Source organism: Parambassis ranga, chromosome 9, assembly GCF_900634625.1.
Source record: "Parambassis ranga chromosome 9, fParRan2.1, whole genome shotgun sequence".
Taxonomy (NCBI): domain Eukaryota; kingdom Metazoa; phylum Chordata; class Actinopteri; family Ambassidae; genus Parambassis; species Parambassis ranga.
The window spans coordinates 21789685-21808359 of record NC_041030.1 but is presented as its reverse complement, the minus strand read 5'-3'; the positions used below and the strand labels follow the sequence as shown (position 1 = coordinate 21808359).

Below are 18675 nucleotides of genomic sequence, written 5' to 3'. Positions count from 1 at the left end.
TTTAGAGGGGAGTTTTACTCTCTCTTATGTATTTCATATTTTCTTTTAACAGCAATTTACTGAAACTCAGTCTTTTTTTTACATAATGTTAGAAACCAGGTCATGATTTCTGGAATGAAAGATGACTAGTTAGTTTTTAAACAATGTGTTTTTGTGTATTTAATGTTTTCTAATCTACATTATGTGTGTTTAGAACCCGGTGTCAAACAAATCACTGCTTCACTTAAACTGTGTCCTTATTAAGGAACGTTTATGTGATGTGTTGCAACTCGGTACTGACACCATCCAAGCCTCTCGACAAACAGCTGAAAACAAACAGGTGGGTGCAGGGTGGGTGGTGCACACCTCACCTTCTGTTTCAGATGTGAGCCTCCCAACAATGGACACCCTCAGGCATCCTGTGCAGGTGTGACCTGGATTTGATAAAAACCTTAACTTCTTACCCAGTGCAAATAAAGCCAACGCTGCCCAGGTGCAGCCTTTGTTTGTGTGTGACTTTTGGCAGCGAAGCAGCTTTCGCAACACGGCCCTGGGAAGTTAAAGCACAATAAAGGCAAGGCACTGAAAGCTTAACAAGTTCATCTGATCAGAGAGATAGCAGAGGGCTCGCTTTTACACCCAGTGTTCATGAGAAAGTAAAGGAGAAATTAAATAGTTGTAAATATCCAGAATGCAAAGCAGACAGCTGTCTTTCCCTGTCAAAAAATAAAAACAAGCAAAGAACGGGAGGTCTGCAGGGACGGCACACGATGGGAACGTAAGGTTCGTCCATCAGGATTCATGGCTGCGATCAGTGCTTAGTAACAGCATTGGGGCAGGGCAGAGGAGACAGAATAACCTGACAAGTGCATTAACTGACAGGTGTAATTTCAACCTGACTTGAAAGACTGGGGGGTGACATGAAAGGAGGACAAAGCAGGGACCCCTCTGATGAATGAGACGGAGGATGACAATGAATATGCCATCCATTCACAGGAAAAGCAATAACTCAGCTTTAAGTATTCTCTCGTCCTCCTTCATTGTGCAGTTAAAATAGATGATTTTCTGCATTCTTACAGCCCTTCACAACATCTTCAAGATTAATGAAGTAACTGTCTGCAAGGTTTATGACGATAATTCAACTCTAAAATCAGATCAACTTGTGTGTGACTGAATGATTTGTTAAAGATATTTATATTTGTGTTATTGTTACAATTTTTCCAAGAAAGAAGCCTGGCTGATGCATTTTGATGATATAATGAATTAAAAAAACTGCGATGTGCAAACATAAAGCAATAACAGAAAGCATGTGAAGGACACGGGCTGCTTTGCATTAAAGTGCAGTGAACATGTGCAGAGATGAGAACCTGGAATGTGTTAGCAGGGCTGGTCTGCAGGTCTGAGGAGCGTGGCAGATAGGAGCTTAAGTTGTTCAGAAAGCTCACACTGAACAGTGTGAGAGATACTTTACAATGCTGGGTGGTCTTACTATCGAACCTTATCGAAGGTAAACACGGGTAATGTGACACTTTCATGAGGAGGATTTTAAGAGAAACGGAGAAGAAATCCAAACTGTGTCCAGCTTCTTCATCCTGCTTTACTGTTGGGGACTTTTTGTAGCATTTTTTCCTTAAAAATTAACATCTGTGGCAATGCACACCAGCAAATAATTTAAAAGCTACTAAAATAAAACGTACAACATGAATATATAGTATGTATAGAAAACAGATGTTTCACTATGTGTCCACACATGTGCAAATGTTGTCTGGAATACATCTGTCTAATGTAAATATACCAATGAGGTCAAGCCTCGTCAAACTGTATTAAGATTACCTGTTACGTAAACAGTTTCAAAGAGAAGAAGTATTAAGCGCACAAATGTGGGTTCAATTTTAAACAGAACGGGGTTCAAAGGAAAATAAACATCTTCCCAATCCAATTTTTCAGCAGAGGAAGTTCTTAACGGATCAAAAGTAAGAAGAGGTGGGAAAATATCACGTCGGCAAAACAACGCTTGTGATGCACAATGTGATATTTTGCTTGTTTTTATTATGGATTTTCTTTTCTGAATACAGGATGAGAGATATTCGTTATTCGCCGGAAGCTCATCTGAAAGAAAAAGCAGCCGTAAATGGCTGAAAGAAAGAAGGGTCGGGCAGTGTTTACACAGTGAACATCCAGTGGGAACATTTTTGGTGTTACTACTTCTGCTTCCCTCTGTGCACTTCATGTGATCTCATAATTGCAAAGCCCACAGGGGAAGGTAGATGGAGGTCAAACAAAACTCCTTTTTGTACTCCAGCATCTTGAAAGTGAATCATTTGAAGTCCATCAACGCTAACACTCCCTGCAGGACAACACAGAGGAGCCCTCAAATGGCACACATTCCATTTAGCAGGCATTAAGACGGAGAATTGTGTTAAAAGAAATGTTTGCAGTGAAAACAGTCAGAGGTTAAAATCTTCCCCTCGTGCGTCCAGGTTTAATTAAGCATGCAGGTTTTGCCCTCAGTTTTAAATACATCCTTGAGCTCAATAAACAGCTGAGCTTGACTTCACACAGGACAGATGTGTGAGTATGCTGGATGTGTCCATGTGTCTCTTAAAGATAATTTAATTCCTGTAGTTGGGCAGCGGCCTCTGAAAAAAGAGGCATTTTCTGACAATTCTCTGGCAGAGTAGCTCAGACTTGGAAGTGTGGACTTTCATTCCAAACTGCTTCCCACTCTGCTGCAAGCTGCCCCAGAGTGTGCTGGAGGTCACGGTCTGGCGAAGCCAAACAGACACTCTCTACTCATCAGCTGCACCTGGAGATTCTGTCCATGAATACAATACAATCTGTGACGAGGCCGGTGAGAAGCCCATCTGCCCAGTCAAGGAGAGCACCAACACAGCTCTGAGTGGAGAGCGAGGACCAGACGTCTATGTTCTTCATGCATCTATAAACACCAGCTGTTTCAAACTGCATCCAACGATAATTCATGTTGTGTAAATGAACTACAGAACAGCCAGAGCACCACTGAACAGCCTTTGGTCGCCTTGCTGCCTGAGAGATGGAACACTCATACTTATCCATCACCTCCCACAACTCTGAGAGCTTCGTGTTGCTGTCTACACACATCTTATGATTCTTCCCTCACCTGAAAACATTAATGTCTGATTTTCAACACCTGATAATCACCTTTGTGGTGAGGCCACTGAGAAGTACCAACCCCAGCATGCTAAAGGATGAAGGCTTGGAAACAATCCCTAAGTGGTTTCACTTACTGCATGTGTTAGGTATTTGTTATTAGTTTGGGATACAAGAAACATCAACAGATGCTCATTAAATAGTTTGCTTTGGGAGACCCTGACAGCTCACCTGGTAGAGCTGGTGTGACATAAACCACACTCACTACTCATATGAAGGCATAAACAGCCAAAAAGTAGCTCTGCCTTTACTGTAGGTATTTATTCACACTCAAATTCAGACTGCCCTCAGTCTTTGAGGTAAAACTAGGAGAAGCTAGCTGGAGTTTTTCTGAACAGGCTTTTTGTGAATAGGAGAGGGGTAGGCTGCTGGATCTCCTGGTTATTGGGGGAGGGACTGTGGAGAGGTGGGGTGGGGTGGGGGGGCATTTCCACTGAACTTGACACAGTATGGATTTTGTTCCCATCCTAATGGAATTGCAGAAATATTTGAGGGGAATCCCATTACGTAGCAATTGGAGTGCTGTAATAATGTACTCACAGTCATTTTCCCACTGCGGTTGGCCTCCTCTCGCGCTGCCAGGGCTCTCAGGAAGCTATCTCCGAATTCTTTTCCTGCACTTGCCAGTGTCCTGGAAAAGACAACACTCAAACGGTTTGAAATGTTTCTCTTAACCTGAAAAAAGTCACATGGAGTCTTAAAGGCTCTTTATGGAGGCTTTTCACCCTGTAGCTACAAGGGTTCTGTAACATCTCTGCTCCAACATTTAATGCATTACACTTAAAAAAGTTTTCTCTAGTATGTCAGAACAGAGCAGCCGAGCTCAGATCACTCCCAAATACCGACAGAAATTCTCATAAATATTGCTGATAAGAGTTTTTCCTCTAAGATGAATCCACGAAGTACAAATATGTGTGAGCACATCACAGCTGCCCTTCTTTAATTTCAGCATCAATCACATCAGAGTTTTAATGACTTTTATATAATACTGTGGCAGCCTTTCACACTTAGGCCGGCCCGTTGCCATGGAAACGTTTTTTTTTTTTTTTTTTTTTTTTTTTTGGCGCACACTGAATGTATCCGCACCTGAAAAAACACTGGCACTAATATTTGAACAGTTAACGCCGCGGTACGAGCAACAGAACCCTGGCATGCGTCCAGAACCGAGTGTGCAAAACATTCATCAGGTCCGCAGCGAGTTAACATCCTGCAGGCAGTAAACAGGTCGTTGGTGACCTCTCAGATGTGGTGTAAGAATGCAGAAGAAGAAAGACTGTAAAAACATGTAGAAAGGCCATAAATTCAACAAAAACTGCAGCACAGGGGAACAAAGAGAGCGCAGTGTTTCAGCCGACGTCCTCCAATCTGCAGCAATAAGTTGACATGTTTCACATGCTTTCGGCTATTTTATGAATTTTATCTATAAAATATTTACAATTCTAAAAACCTTTTAGAAAGCTTGCTTGACAGTTTTTTTAAAACTCACTTCTGTGGACACACTTGCTTCATATCAAACACTGTATGAGCTTCATACTCAGACCATCGTAGTCACTGTGAGAGGAAGTAATGATCCTAAGCGTCCCTGCAAACACCTGTGAGTTTGTTACACATCTGTGTCTTTCATCTTGAATCCAGCTCTGTGTGCTTGGCTGTCCAAACAGCAGACAGGTTCACTCAGATTCTACAGTAACGGCTCCTTAAATCCACTTTCCATTCCCACAGCACTTTAAAAAGCCACAACAAGCAGACACAAACAGCCAGCCTCTGCTCTTAGCCGTCCCTAACATCACAGTGAAAGAGAACAGGATCTGAATGTTTAAATTTGCTAGAATTTGAAGGAGGATTGTAATTTATACGAGTCGTTTGGCCCGTGCCCCATAATGAAAGTCTTAGCGGAATCACACAGCGGTAAAAGTGCAGGCACAGCACATACTTGGAGGCTAGAACCTCACTTCATCTTCTGAGTGAGTGAAGGATTGCTGCTGGGTCATGGGGGCCGAGGCCCCAAAGTAAACACAGGTGTTGAGGAGGCAAGTGACTGGGGTTACCCCGTCCAGTAGCTGAAGCAACACACACAGTCATGGAGAGGGGATAATACATGGGCCGCTGCTGAAGTTTGAGTTTCCCGTCAATTAACAAATTTCTTATCAAGCCTCATTTAGGACGGATAACAAGAATTTCACCATTAAATGATGGTTATTAGTGGCTAATGACTCGGTATTAAGCTCCCTGTGAACAGCCCTGCAGTTTTAAAGTGTCTTGTTTTTGGACTGTGGTCAGACAGGTGGGCTATGGAATCAGTAGAAAAGACGTGAGGGGGGGAGTTGAGCAGTCCTCATCTGGCGTGTTACAAAAAAACATCTGTCTATGAGCACCTGTCCTGCAAATATGAAATACTGTACATGCTGATTCAAGAACACAAAATTACTTCTAATGAAACAGTTGATATAAAAAAGAAAAGGCAGAGCTCAGTGAAAACACTAAGACAAGAAAAAACAGAATTCCAAATAAGATAAGACATGATAAGCCAGGTCTGAAGGTGCTAACAGGACATTATCTGACAGAACAACATGAGTATTCGTTACCATGTGACTGCGTCTTTACCAGATGACATGAAGGTGTTCGTGTTGGTTTAAGGTATGACCCCGCACCGGCACAAATTGACTAACTGACTTTGATCAGACTTTGATCCACTGGATAGCGCAGTGGTTAGCGTCTTATACCCCGTTCACACTGGGGAAAAAAATGTGGCTTAAGCAGGATTCTGCCGCATCCAGATCAATCCAGATGTGTTTTTTTTCTGAGTGTGAACACCTCGAATCCGGCTGTATCCAGTTTGATTTCAATCTGGCTAGATCCACCCACGGTCTAGCCGGATTGGCTCAAATGTGGCTCAGGTGCGAATGCAAATGTGGCGAGCGAATCCGGCTAGCGACATGCTACTTCCGGTTTACGGGGCGCGACACGGGACAAAAAACCGCACGACGCATGCGCACACGCGGTCCTACCGCGGCGTGAACGGACTCTGTATATTACGAGGTGCCACCTAGTGGTTTGGAGGACCGCAAACATGCTGGATGAAGCCGGATTGAGTGCTAGCCAGATTTAAAAATAGGTCTGAACGCATCCAGCTTAAAGGCTGTCTGGGCTCAATCCTACTCTAGCTGGAATGACTTTCTCCAGTGTGAACGGGGCCTTAGTCTTGTCCCCTTGAATGTCCCCTTGGGGATCATTAAAGTATCTAAATGGCCTTCATCTGAGGACGAGGTTTGGTTGTTATAGTTTGAAATTTGGTGGGAAGAAACTGAATATTGATTTTTTGAGGGATGATAAATGTCAGTAAATTGTATCACAGGATGCACTCATAAGAAATCACTCTGAATACCTTGTTGCCAAACATATTGTACAAGTGCAACAACACCTGCCATCAACTCTTTCAGTCATGTGACAGGTTTTAAGTCTCACACAAACACAAATGGAAGTAAGATCATTTCATGTGTCCTTTGGGTCGTCAGGAAACGTACAAAGTAGAGTTTATGTAAGGCTTTGTCCTCCTCCCTTGGGGGTGAACAGCTGGTACTGCACAGCGACTCTCTTCCAACTGTGTTTACACATGTATAAACACACAGCTACAGTGCATACCAAAAACCAGAGGCCTCCATCATGGGCCACGGGCCTCCTGACCTCATCTTTTAAACTATATATCCTCAGTGATATCCACACTACGAACCACATCAGGCGTGATCTGTCTCCATTTTTTGATTTTTTTTGTCTTGCTTGTCCATGTACTGTTTTATATGTGCCAGCTGTTAATGTATCTAGTACTAACTGTATTAACATGTGTCTCCCTGGTAACTAAAATGTCACTCGGGAGCTCAGAGGAAGAAATGCGCCTACTACTGACGACTGTACAGAATTACACTCTGCTGTCGCCCGGACACCAAACTTTAGTGCAATTTCACCACACTTCCCGAAAAAATGTGATCAGTTTCTGGAGCGTCCTGGTTCCGTGTGTGTCTGCATTAGTAAGAAAAGCTGCGTGTGTAATTAATGAAATGTCATTAAAAACGCATTTTGGGAATTCCTTCTTAATCTGGAGTCTTCATTTTGCAAATAAATATTCAGGCAGCGGGGCGGACGTGGTGTTTTCTGATGGGCAGCAGATGGTGTGCTTAATAATTTTATTCTGAAGGCGGATTAACAGATTGAAGCTTTCATTAGCCTGCAGCTTTCGTCGGTGCTGCAGATGGGAACATTCAATAATACAGTGATTTCTTTAAGAAACAACACACACTGTAGCAGAATATTTTTCCTCAGAGTGCTTGGGAAAATGAATCTTATGGAAAATATTATTTTGGGCTGGTGGACGTCGAGGGAAATTCCACACAGCATGACAATTTACTTTATTTTGGGCTTTTTATAAAATCCTCTGTCACCTCTGATTACAATGAGCGGGATGTATCAGTTACACATGTGCTACATGTGATATTCTACCTGAGTTCTCTTTGTGTACCGTGGCCACATTGGCTTTGGGGGGGGGGTTGTATTTCTCCTGCCTAAGAAGTGCATGTTATCCAGCCTGGATCCGAGGAATCACTGTCAATTCTTTCAGACAGACAATGAGATGTATTCAATTTGGATTCATTCATTTTAATGGTAACTCTGACGTATTGATCTGTGCAGAGCTACAGAAATCTTTTTGGAAATGAAAATCTACTGTGATGTAGGTCGTATAATGACAGAAGCGATCTCATCCCTGAATCTGTCCTGCACATGTCAGCACTGTGTGGTTTCCTCCTCATCAGTTTATTAGCTTACATTGTAATCCAGAGTAACACATATGAAATCATTTAAAACGTATTTTTCAACCAATTTCAGCTGCTGATTAGTGAAGAATTTCCTCAGCAACAACATTCTTACTGTTTGAATTGAACTTTATTGTCCAAAGGGGGTGTAGCTCTGGGCAGCCTTAGAGGCCATTTAATTAAAACTACAAAGAAGAAGGAGATGACATTGATGCCTTACAGCCTGCCAGCCTGATCAGACGTTTAGACCACTTCCCCCTCACCATCAGGGGTGCTATGATATAAACCAATGGTTGTGGCAAAAGCAAGATTTTTGCTACAATGATCGAACATCAGAATGAGAGACACAAAGGTGAAAAATACCATCTTCTCGTATTTCAATGACTCTAAAGCTTAATTTGTATCTCTGCACAGATCATACATACATGAACAACTGAAGAAATGAATGCATGTAAATTCAAGCTGTGAAAACAGGACGTAATCAGTGTGCTATCACACCACACCTTCACAGAGTGAGGTGCAGTTGAAAGCTATCAGGACGACGGTGAGTGTGGATTGTTTTGTCAAAACAGTCACAATATTATTTTGGCATCTTGCATGAAGCCAGTGAGTGGAGACAGATGTTCCATTAATCAAGTCAGTAACATGAAATATGGAAAGACTTTTAAACTGTGGGATCACGAACACGTGAAATGACAGTTTTGTTATATATTATCTGTAGCATCAGCTGGTGCAAAGTGGCATAAATATATATATATATATATATATATATATATACTGTATATATATTCTGCTCTGCTGCACGGTGGGATGTGGTGGCAAGCTTAAGCCTGGCAGGATGTGTGTCTCTGGACAGCGCTCCAAATTTACACACCCGTCCAAAATCACAAAGTGCAAGGAAGGCAATTGGCTTGACAGCACATGTAATAGAGCCTGCAAAACCTCGTCGCCCAAGGGCCCTGGCCGGAGAAGCAGTCGTGGAGAGTGGCGGGGGTTTGGCTGGCTAAAAATGAGCCTGGGATCAGCTTTGTGAGGCTTCTCATGTCAGTCACATCCACAATCTTATTTTTGCTAAGCATCTGGAGGTTGGATCCGCAGTGAAATGTATTCACTGTGCGTGTTCGTGGCACTGGTTTTACTTGGCACCACAAGCGATAGCTCACTTTTAATATAGAGTAGAGAGTCAGAGAGCGAAGAATTCTTGAGGCGGACTGTAAAAAAAAAAAAAAAAAAATGCAGCAGCACAATGGACAATGAGCATGGCTGTGGTTTGGACTGTGGGGAGATCGCGGGGAGCCTGATGGAAACCTCGCAGGACCGCCATGAGCACGCGAGGTCAGGACATATGCTGACATGGACTTCTGGGCCGGAGCCAGAGCCAGAGGGAGGAAGCAGAGGCCTCACGTCTGCTCAGCACTGCACCCCTGCTCCTTTTGTTTGTCTCTGACTCTGTATCAAATGTTATTCTTGCCTCAGATAAGATGAAAGATCTTAAATATGGATGTGTCTTTGTTTGCATTGAACAGAACACAATTTCCAACATCTGGCAGGGTGAGAGGTTTTATTAGGAATATTTAGAAAATAAAAAAAATGTAAGTTATGTGTTCTTCTGGAAAGCTTAACAAATCCTGCTGTTTTACCAACGTGAACCTGGATCCAAAATTGAAACCAGCTATCAGAACCCAACACTTCTGAGATTATTTGTTGCTTCTGACTACTCATTCGGCCTCCCCCTAACCAAACAACCGCACAACTGACTAAGCATCCCATTCATCTGAGTTTCCTCTTTCAATCACGTATTGAATTTCACTTATGACTGATGAGAGCACCAGGTCTTTTGTTTGGTCTTTTTGTGATGTGCTGGCAGAGCCCCCCCCCCCCTTCTGCCCCCACCACTTTCACAGACAAGCTGTCAGGAGGTGCATGTTGTCCTTAAAAATGAGACAGGGCAACAACAGGGCAACATCTGATTAGCATTCACTGCACTATCTCCACTCCCTCGGTATTTTATTACCACAGGTGCAGGGGCATTCATTGATCAGATGCACGCTATACAGGCGAGGTTAGCCCTTAATTGAAAACAGCTCTATTTATACACCTGCAGGCACTAAAGGTCTCCAAGAGAGCACTGGGAGGCTGAAAAGAAGAGAGAGGCAGGAAAAAAACACAGAGCAGTGACAGAGCGGTGAAAAAAGACATGCCTTGGGAGAGATAGGTTAAAGCCTACAGAGAAGGCAAAGAGCATTCCCAGCACAGCATGGTGGCCCAGGGCCTTGGGAGGGGAAGTATACAGGTGCAAAACTCTTTAAGGAGGAGCTCAAGATTATAATTCAACAGAAAGAAGCGCAAATCAATGCAAATGTAAACGTGTGGCTGTTATTCACATCTGTTTTTTTTTTCTTTACGAGCTGAAGAGACGACTACATTTAGTTTGTTTACCATGTTGGAGCCATTTTCAGAACATCGTGCTGATTGTGTGCAGCCACATTGCAGGTGGTACTTTGCATCCTGGGGCCCATGTTTTCACAATGTGACCATAACAGTAGGTCAGGGGGTCAGTGTGGTGGAAGTCCAATCAGAAAACCACAGAGGAAAGAGAGACTTTGACAGTTAGACAGAGAGGGGCCCGAGCGCGCAGCTTTTCTGATGGGAACAGTCTGTAAATACTGCATGTCCAGTTTTTTTTTTGTTATGTCAGAGGGTTTTTTTTTCACAAGACGTGAAAAAATCCAAGTGTGGGAAAGCTGTTAATTACTTCAAAAAGCATATATCGCCTACAGGTTGTTGGCACTGAAGCATTAATTCAAACAGCAGGTGAAAATGTCCAGAAAAAGACTCAAAGATGGCCGATGTATCAGATGATTATTTAGGATTAAATTTAATACAAAAAAATTAACGTTCATGTGCTACGAGCTATCACTTACGTAGAGCAGGATCACATCCAATATAAAGTGTTTTCTTTTTGAAATAACATAATTACCTTGGAGAGGATTAAAAAAACACTGGCTGCCGCCCGGCCGGCTCAGAATAACATGCTGTAAAAGTGATGTCTTTCCCAGCAATGAACATTTATTAACAGAGCGTTTCTTCTGTCTAAGCTAAGAACTCTGAGTGACAATAAAGTGGAGTCCAGAGAGAATCATTTAGGGACTACTGTTTTCATCATTACAAAAAAAAAGAACCATTAAAATAATCAGGGCAGAAAAACATTATGATTATGTGGTTATCATAGCACCTGACAGACAGGGGGATATATTAGGCAGCAGCTTGTCAGTTTGTGTATTTTCTACAGACATGTGTAGCACCTCCTAACCCCTCCAAAGTCTGCTTGTGGTTCACCTTGCAGCTGACTACAGCTGGAGTGAAGCCACTTTTAAGAATCTCCCTCTGTCTGGATGTTGTCAGTGTGAGGTATCTGATTCTGTATTCCAAACACTGTTGGGACTTCACAAACAGGATCGCTGCCTTTGAAAAACATAGATGTAGATCTTGGAACCGGAACAGAATGATGTGTATATAACATCCCAACGATCCCGTACAACATTTCCCTGGATCCTGTTGGGACAAGATGAAAGGCTTTGTGGCCTAATATCACTGTAACTGCAGGTGTGGAGGCTCCCATTTCACCAGTGTCACTGATGTTCACAGACATTTTGAGGAGGAGTGTGTGTCTGTGTGTGTCTGTGTGTGTGTGTGTGTGTGTGTGTGTGTGTGTGTGTGTGTGTCAGGAGGGGGGAGCAACAGTGAGACATCTGCACGTTTGGATAAGCATCTGAGGGTTCAATCAAACTCAACACCTAGCAGGTAAATGTTTGGATACTCCGAAACCATGGGCATGTATAGTGTATTTTTGTGTGTGTGTCTGTGTGTGTGTGTGTTGGCGTGTCATCAAAGAAGATACCATAAGCCTGTTGGCTTGATCAAGATGAGAACAATATCTGTGTGATCACTTTGCACAGGAGGGGCAGTCTGAACAGGACTCAGGTTGTGTCATTTGCTGTTTACATTAAAACCCTTGAATTTAGACCAAGCGGCAACCTTCGGGGCTCAAAGTTGAAGCCCATGCGGAAGTGTCAAAACTTGTAATTCACGCTGCAACAGCTGGGGGCTGGCTCCAGAAGCGAGTAATTTCCCATAGACTCCCATGTTAAAATGGCCGACTTCACAGCAGAAAAAAACATGTTTACGGCCTGGTACAAAAAACCACTCTGGTCTCAGATGATAGGTTCTCTTCTAGTGTAGGAGGGGTGAATTTTTTTACAACTCACTCGTTTCAATGGTATTCGGACTTAAAATTACGCATAATTATGGGCGTTGCCGCTTGAGTGACAGACAGTTGACGTATCACAACGTGAGTTTCCTGCTCCCACGATCGCCCGCCCCCCTAAACCCCGCTCGTGCTCCCCCTTTTTGTCCATATTTGGAGTTTTGGCGGACGTGACGGCTCTTCAGAAACAAACGGGTGACGTCACAGAAGCTCTGTCCATAGTTTTTACTGTCAATGATTTAGACAGATGGACCTGATCATATTTATCTTTTCTTTTGTAAAATGCATCTGCAAAGGATAAAATAAGCTGCTCAAGCTGCTACTGTGCTGGACACACAACTATGAAACAATTCATTTGATGGCCTGTCATGAGTTGAGATTAGCAGAGATTATATTTTCCAGCAGATTGCTCACTCAGAAATCTGGGAAAGGAAGACTGATCTGAAATCATGCTATTAAACACAAAGCTGAGACAGAAAGTCTAGTGAAATGAGTGTTAAGGACCAGTTTTCAGACAGAACAACCTGACTATTTACCTGTTAGGGGATGAACGAGGGTGAAGGTAGTCTGATAGAGTTCAGCCGAAGTCACTTAGGGGCAGAAATCGATGCCAAAAGATGGTGCCAATTCTTTTCAGGCAGCAAATGATATAGTAGAATTGAGTTGTAACCATGGCAACTGAGACCCAACCTTGAGAACAAGACATTGCTATTTTTTTTATCTGATTATTATATAATTATCATAGCCAGGACAGTTCACAATAGCAATTGTGCAAGGAACTACCAAGTGACCCACTGTCGGCAACCTGAGTTAACATGTTCTGACAGAGCAAGAGTGAACAGACACTGGACCGGAGCTGACCTTATAGAGTGGGTTCTCATTCTCATCATACAGAACAGTTTCTGTAGAGGAACGGATTCTCACAGAGCTCCCAGAAGTCTGAGAGGTAACCCGAATAAATCTTTTCTTCACTATCACGGTTTATAATCCTCCGAGCACATTCAGACTGATTAAACTACCAGGAACAGCTCAATTTAATTTTCAAAAACCAACACGGTCATTTAGAACGTGACCGGCAGTTGGTGTACAGTTGGAGACAAAATCATTAGCCCCCTTCTCAAAATTGTAATTATTCAAATGTGCTGTTGAACAGAGCAAAGAAAACATTTTCACTTTAGTAGGCGACTTCCCATGAGAAGAACTGCTCAAAAGTAACAACACAACCTAAAGACTACCAGTCAGTATTATGACGCCCCCTAAGAACTGTCCTCTGTGTTTAGCCATAGTACAAATCACTGTTATCAATGATCCTATGTAGTCTTTGTTTTAACCCTGTGAGTGACCCTGTAAGCATTTGATTTGTACTTAGAGGTCACCAGAGGTCTCTTCTAACCACCTCCAGGAGAACAAAGTGAACGTTAGTGACTGGCCTGCACAAAGACCTGACCTAAATCTGACTGAAAGTCTGTGCAGTGGCCCAAAGACCAGGGTTCACATTAGGAGACCATCAGGTATGGAAAAGGTTCAACAAAGGAGCAACTCAAACATTTTCTATTATTATCAAGGAGGCTCACTTTGTTTTATTATTTTAAATTTTGGGGTAAAATAATGGAAGCTTTATAAATAGTATGTTTGGAAATAAAAACATGTCAGAATGTGGGATATATACTAGTTCAATAAATGTACATGTGTCTGTCCCCTTCAGTAATACAGGGAACACCTTGGATATCATGGTAAGACATTCACTCACCTCGCCGGGTTCCTCTTGTAGTCCAGACTTCTCTTTGCAGCCTCTGCAGCCTGTGCAGCGTCTGCAGCTGCTTTCTTCTCCTCAAATTCCTCCCTGCTCAGGACTGGGCCCTTCTGGCCATGCTCCACCAGCTTACGGGCAAAATCCCTCTTCTGCAAAAAAAAAAAAAGACACCAAAAGAAGGAACCAGCGGTGGTTGTGGAGGGGGCAGTCAGTGCCCGGAGAGTTTGGGAAGCAACAAAAACAGGTGAAATCTAAATTTTGATGAACTATATTTCACTGGCCTGCCCACAGTGTGGAACTGATGACCTGCTGAGTAACACCCCAAGCTTGACTTTTATGAGATATTCATGTTCAGCATGGTGAGTGAGCATGTGTGCCTGCAGGGATTACTAGCTACATTATTCCAATCCCTGTTTGCAGACCTGCCCTCATTAAAGCCAAGCCATAAAATCATCATCTACAAACCAAATCTTGCTGTCAAATCCTGTGGCTTGTCAGATCAAAGCTTCTGCCACATGTCCTCTTACCCAGAATCCCAGCAGTCGGGTCTGCGTGCGCACCCAAGAGGAAAAGTTATATTTTCCTTCATCTTTGATGTGGCTCACCAGAAATGAGTCTCAGACCTTCGCCAGTCCTAAAATTGGCCTGAAAATCATTGTCTTCATTTTTATAGCTCACTCACTAAGTCTATTTGAATTTGAGTTGACACACCAGGATGAAGACTAAACACACCAGAGTGGTCAGTCACCTGTGTTGTAACATAATGTGTGAAAAATGAGTGTATGATTAGCTCATTTATCAGAGCTCTGGCACTATCAGCATGACCTCACAGGTTAGATGACCGGGTCGACTGTGTCAGGTCAGATATGTGCGGTTCTCTCTCTCTCTCTCTGTGTGGACACAGGTGTTCAAACAAAGTGGCTGCAGCAGCAGCACACACACACAAATCATTAGCAAGAGTGCCATCTGCTGGACAAAGGCACGAACGTCACACATGTGTGCTCACATAATTTAAAGAAAATAGTCTGTGCTACAACTAATGGACATTTTAAATTCTGCTGGTGTCTGTGTGTTTTCTGGTCATGTGACACTTGCAGGATTGCGTGCAGGGAAAACCTGAAACGTGTTCTGTGCATACTGTGAAATAACCATCAGGGTACTTTTGTGACATATTATGTATTGGGATATACTTTATTTATTTTTCTGGCATGCAAAATGGCTTTAAACTGTGGACATGCAGTATGCAAAGCGGTACAAAATGTGCCAGGTCTGTCCCCTCAACAGCACTTTTGTTGTGCTATGGATTTTAAATAAATAAAGTATTTTCTATTTGTTGTGTTGTTTTAAGCTGGAATTTGTTGAGCTTCCCCACTTATTGTACTGATTTATGTCTTCTGTCAAATACAGGGTATTTAGCTGCTTGGTTAATCTCATGGTGTAAATCTGTGTTTGACCGCCACCTAGCGGGCGAGCACTGACACTACACAAACATAACGGTTCCTCACAGTAAAGGTTCAGACGGTTTTAATACAAGAAAAAAGTGCAACTAAAAGCAAGAGACCGCACAATTTAACCGACGCCATTTTAGAAAAACAGCCCGCTGACGATAGACGGACTCCATTAAATCAAAAGTCCGTGGATTTCAGGTGAAACATGTGATTGAACAGATGTTCAATACAGTTTAGTAAACAGTAAACAAAGTAAACAGAGTTTACAGAGTTTGTGAGGTGTTGGCGGCAGGCGGACTTACCTTCAGGTAAAACAAATCCACCGGAGTCAGTTTGGAGTCCAGATAATCCTCGTAGGATCCATAGTTTGATAAACAACTGTCAAAACCACCAGCCGCGAATCCCGCCATCGTCTCCCTGTGTTGTGCGTACGTGCTGCTATAGCAACCGCCTTTACTGAGGCCTTACCAAGGCGGTTGCTATAGCAGCACGTACGGCGGCCTTACCTGTGTTGCGACACGTGACAGGAAGCGGAAAGAAGTCATGCCTCTGGAATTTAAAAAAATTATGTTTCACAGGCCTCCGGCGTCCAGTGAGGATCCGCACGTCCCGTCTCTGCAGTCCGCAGCAGCAGCAGCAGCAGGTAGGCCTGTGCCCGTGTGCTGGTGTTCAGTGGAGGGTTTGTGAGCCTCCATCTTGTTGTTGTGTTGAATTTTTAACATGTTGTCAAAGTTTTTATTTGTTTGTTTGTCAGTGGAGAGGACTTCGAGGGGAGCTTCCTGCAGAAAAACCCAGCTTTCGGGTCATCTTTGGAGCAAACTGTTTGTGAAACATCTTGTCGGTTATGGCGGCTCCATGAGGCTTGGTAGCAGGTGCGTCCGTTTCTTCTGAATCATCTTTTTTTATCTCATTTTTTTAATTACCCAGTTGATATAATACCTGCAGTGTGCCCTGTTACACCGTATGTCTGCTGAATTTATTTAAGCTCTGCACTTTGGGACTAAACCTGGAATAATGTATGAGGCGACAGTTGTCCAGTCCCATGATGTCAGTCCCTACATCCTGGCAGATCCTCGCTCGCTGGCTTCCTGGCTGCCTGTAAAACACAGAATAAAACGTTCAGCTGGAATGTTTGCAGAAATAAACTGCGACTCTTGGCTGTCGTTATCACTTGTTATTATCATTTTGTTTAATTCTGTCGTCTGGCATGACTTTTAATAGCTGCGCAGTGATGTCTGTGGAAAGTGAGGTAATGATCAGACTGTGCTGGTCCTGTCGCTTAACGGCCAATGGGACAAAAGGAAGTGGGGGGCGGCGAGGCCGGTGGGCAGAGATGTTAGCTGGTTGAGGAGGGAACCTGCTGCTGCCTCAGATATAATTTAAATACAGACTGTCACGCAAGCTTCCTTCTTTCCTAGAAATAAAACCCCAATTAATAATTGAATAACTTTATGAATAAAACATATGTAACTTCTGATGTTCTTATTCTGTGTTAAACAGTTGTTTTCTCTGAATAGAAACATTTCTGAGCCACTGGGCTCTGACTTTGTGCTTCTGTTGCAGCTTAGATTCTTGTTTGGAACTGTAATGAGTCTTCAGTCATTGTAGCCCCCATGACAAAAAAACAGAAGACACAGTCGGCCCAAGTTTCTCTTCCTATGGCCTCTCCATGCCATCTCTGATACAAGCTGTATTTTGGATACTTTTAGTGATTTTCTTCAGGCAGTGTGGTTCTCAGGAAGTTCCTAACCTTCCTAACCATCTCAGGGTTCTTGCAGGGTCTTAAAAACTTTAAATTTAAGGCCTTAAAAAGTCTTAAAATGACCAGATTTTCCCACAAAGGTCTTAAATTTAATCTCGTCAAGTCTTAATTTTTAGTTTTTTGCTTTTGTTCATTCTTGAGAAGTGTTGGCCGCATCCAATCAGAGTAAAACGCCGCAATCAGAAGCTGCTTTTGCATTGTCTCTCTTCCGGTCCGTTGTTGGAATATGGCGCTACAAATCCAGCGATAACTGCTGGTCAGTTTGCCGCCATGTTTGAGACGTCTGCGTGTTCAGTCACTTCGCCTTCTTGTGGTAGAAAACGCAGGGAAGTGTGGCTTGGCTTGATGACAGCGATTTTCGCAGCTGGTTGCAAGCGGTTCCCAGCAAGCTCGCTGTAAACCTTGCAAGAGGACCATCCAGTTAGGGACCATGGGTGTGAAAGCGCTTGAGTCTCACTCTAAGGTGGACAAACACCAGCTTGCTGTAAGAAGCCTTCAGCGGGCTCAAGCTACCACCCAGTTTTGTATACCATAAAAAGTATAAAGTTTCCTTCACAATGGTCTTTAAAAGGTCTTAAATTTAACTTACTAAAACCTGCAAGAACCCTGATCTATAATGTGTAAGTGTCAGCATGGGTTCAAGGGCCTTCACGGTCATGTGTTGTTTTTTTTAAGAATATATATTTTTATAGAGAATGTAGGTCATACTTTTGTACTGCTGTGATGCAGTTTAAATGTAGTTTTTTGATATTGTACTGTCAGGAGTCACAGTGAGACACTGTTTTAGTGAAATTATTTATTTATATATGTAAATTATGCCCATCACTATTAGGCAAATAATTATGATTTCATTTGAATAAAATGTAATAGTAGTAATAATCATCATTTAAAAAATAATATGTTAGGGAACATGACAAAGGTTAAATAATAAAATAAAGTGTAGTTAATATCCTGACCTTTGACCTCCTTGTACCTCCTCTTTTGTGTGAAAATGTTTTATGAGGTCATCTGTTGACTCGTCGGTGGAGGAGTAATCAGCGCCCTTCCTGTTTTAGACCAAAGTAAAAACTGTCATGACCTCAGAGGACTTGGAGAACATCAGCCAACACAGACCTGTCAGCACACACACACACACACACACACACACACACACACACACACACACACACACACACACACACCTGTCTTTCATTAGTCGAACCACTGATCCTGGACCCTTTCTGGGACAGACCGGTGGCCTCTGTGGGATTTCATGGAGATAAATGATCCTCAAATATTTCAAAATGTCTCGATTTAATCTGGATGCAATGCAATTAATCATTCATTAAAAAGAAGTAGTCTATATGAACACTCGTATGTGCAACATAATACATATGAATATTTATTTTCCAATAACCTTTTTACATAAAAACTCTTCATACATATGTTTTATATAAAAAAAGAAATCTGGTACAAAAAATATTTCTTTGGGA

General features: G+C 42.6%; 1 protein-coding gene across 1 annotated transcript in view; it reads right to left on the bottom strand.

Annotated features, from left to right (window-relative positions):
• The window catches only part of cfap299 (cilia and flagella associated protein 299), a 51079-nt gene extending 35222 nt beyond the window's left edge, over positions 1 to 15857 (bottom strand). The window contains exons 1-3 of the mRNA XM_028414769.1: positions 15744 to 15857; positions 13991 to 14142; positions 3709 to 3799 (exon numbers count right to left, since the gene is read on the bottom strand). Of these exons, the coding sequence (XP_028270570.1) occupies positions 3709 to 3799; positions 13991 to 14142; positions 15744 to 15851 (351 nt within the window). The 5' untranslated portion in view covers positions 15852 to 15857. The remainder of the gene's footprint in view (positions 1 to 3708; positions 3800 to 13990; positions 14143 to 15743) is intronic.
• Positions 15858 to 18675: the final 2818 nt, after the last annotated feature.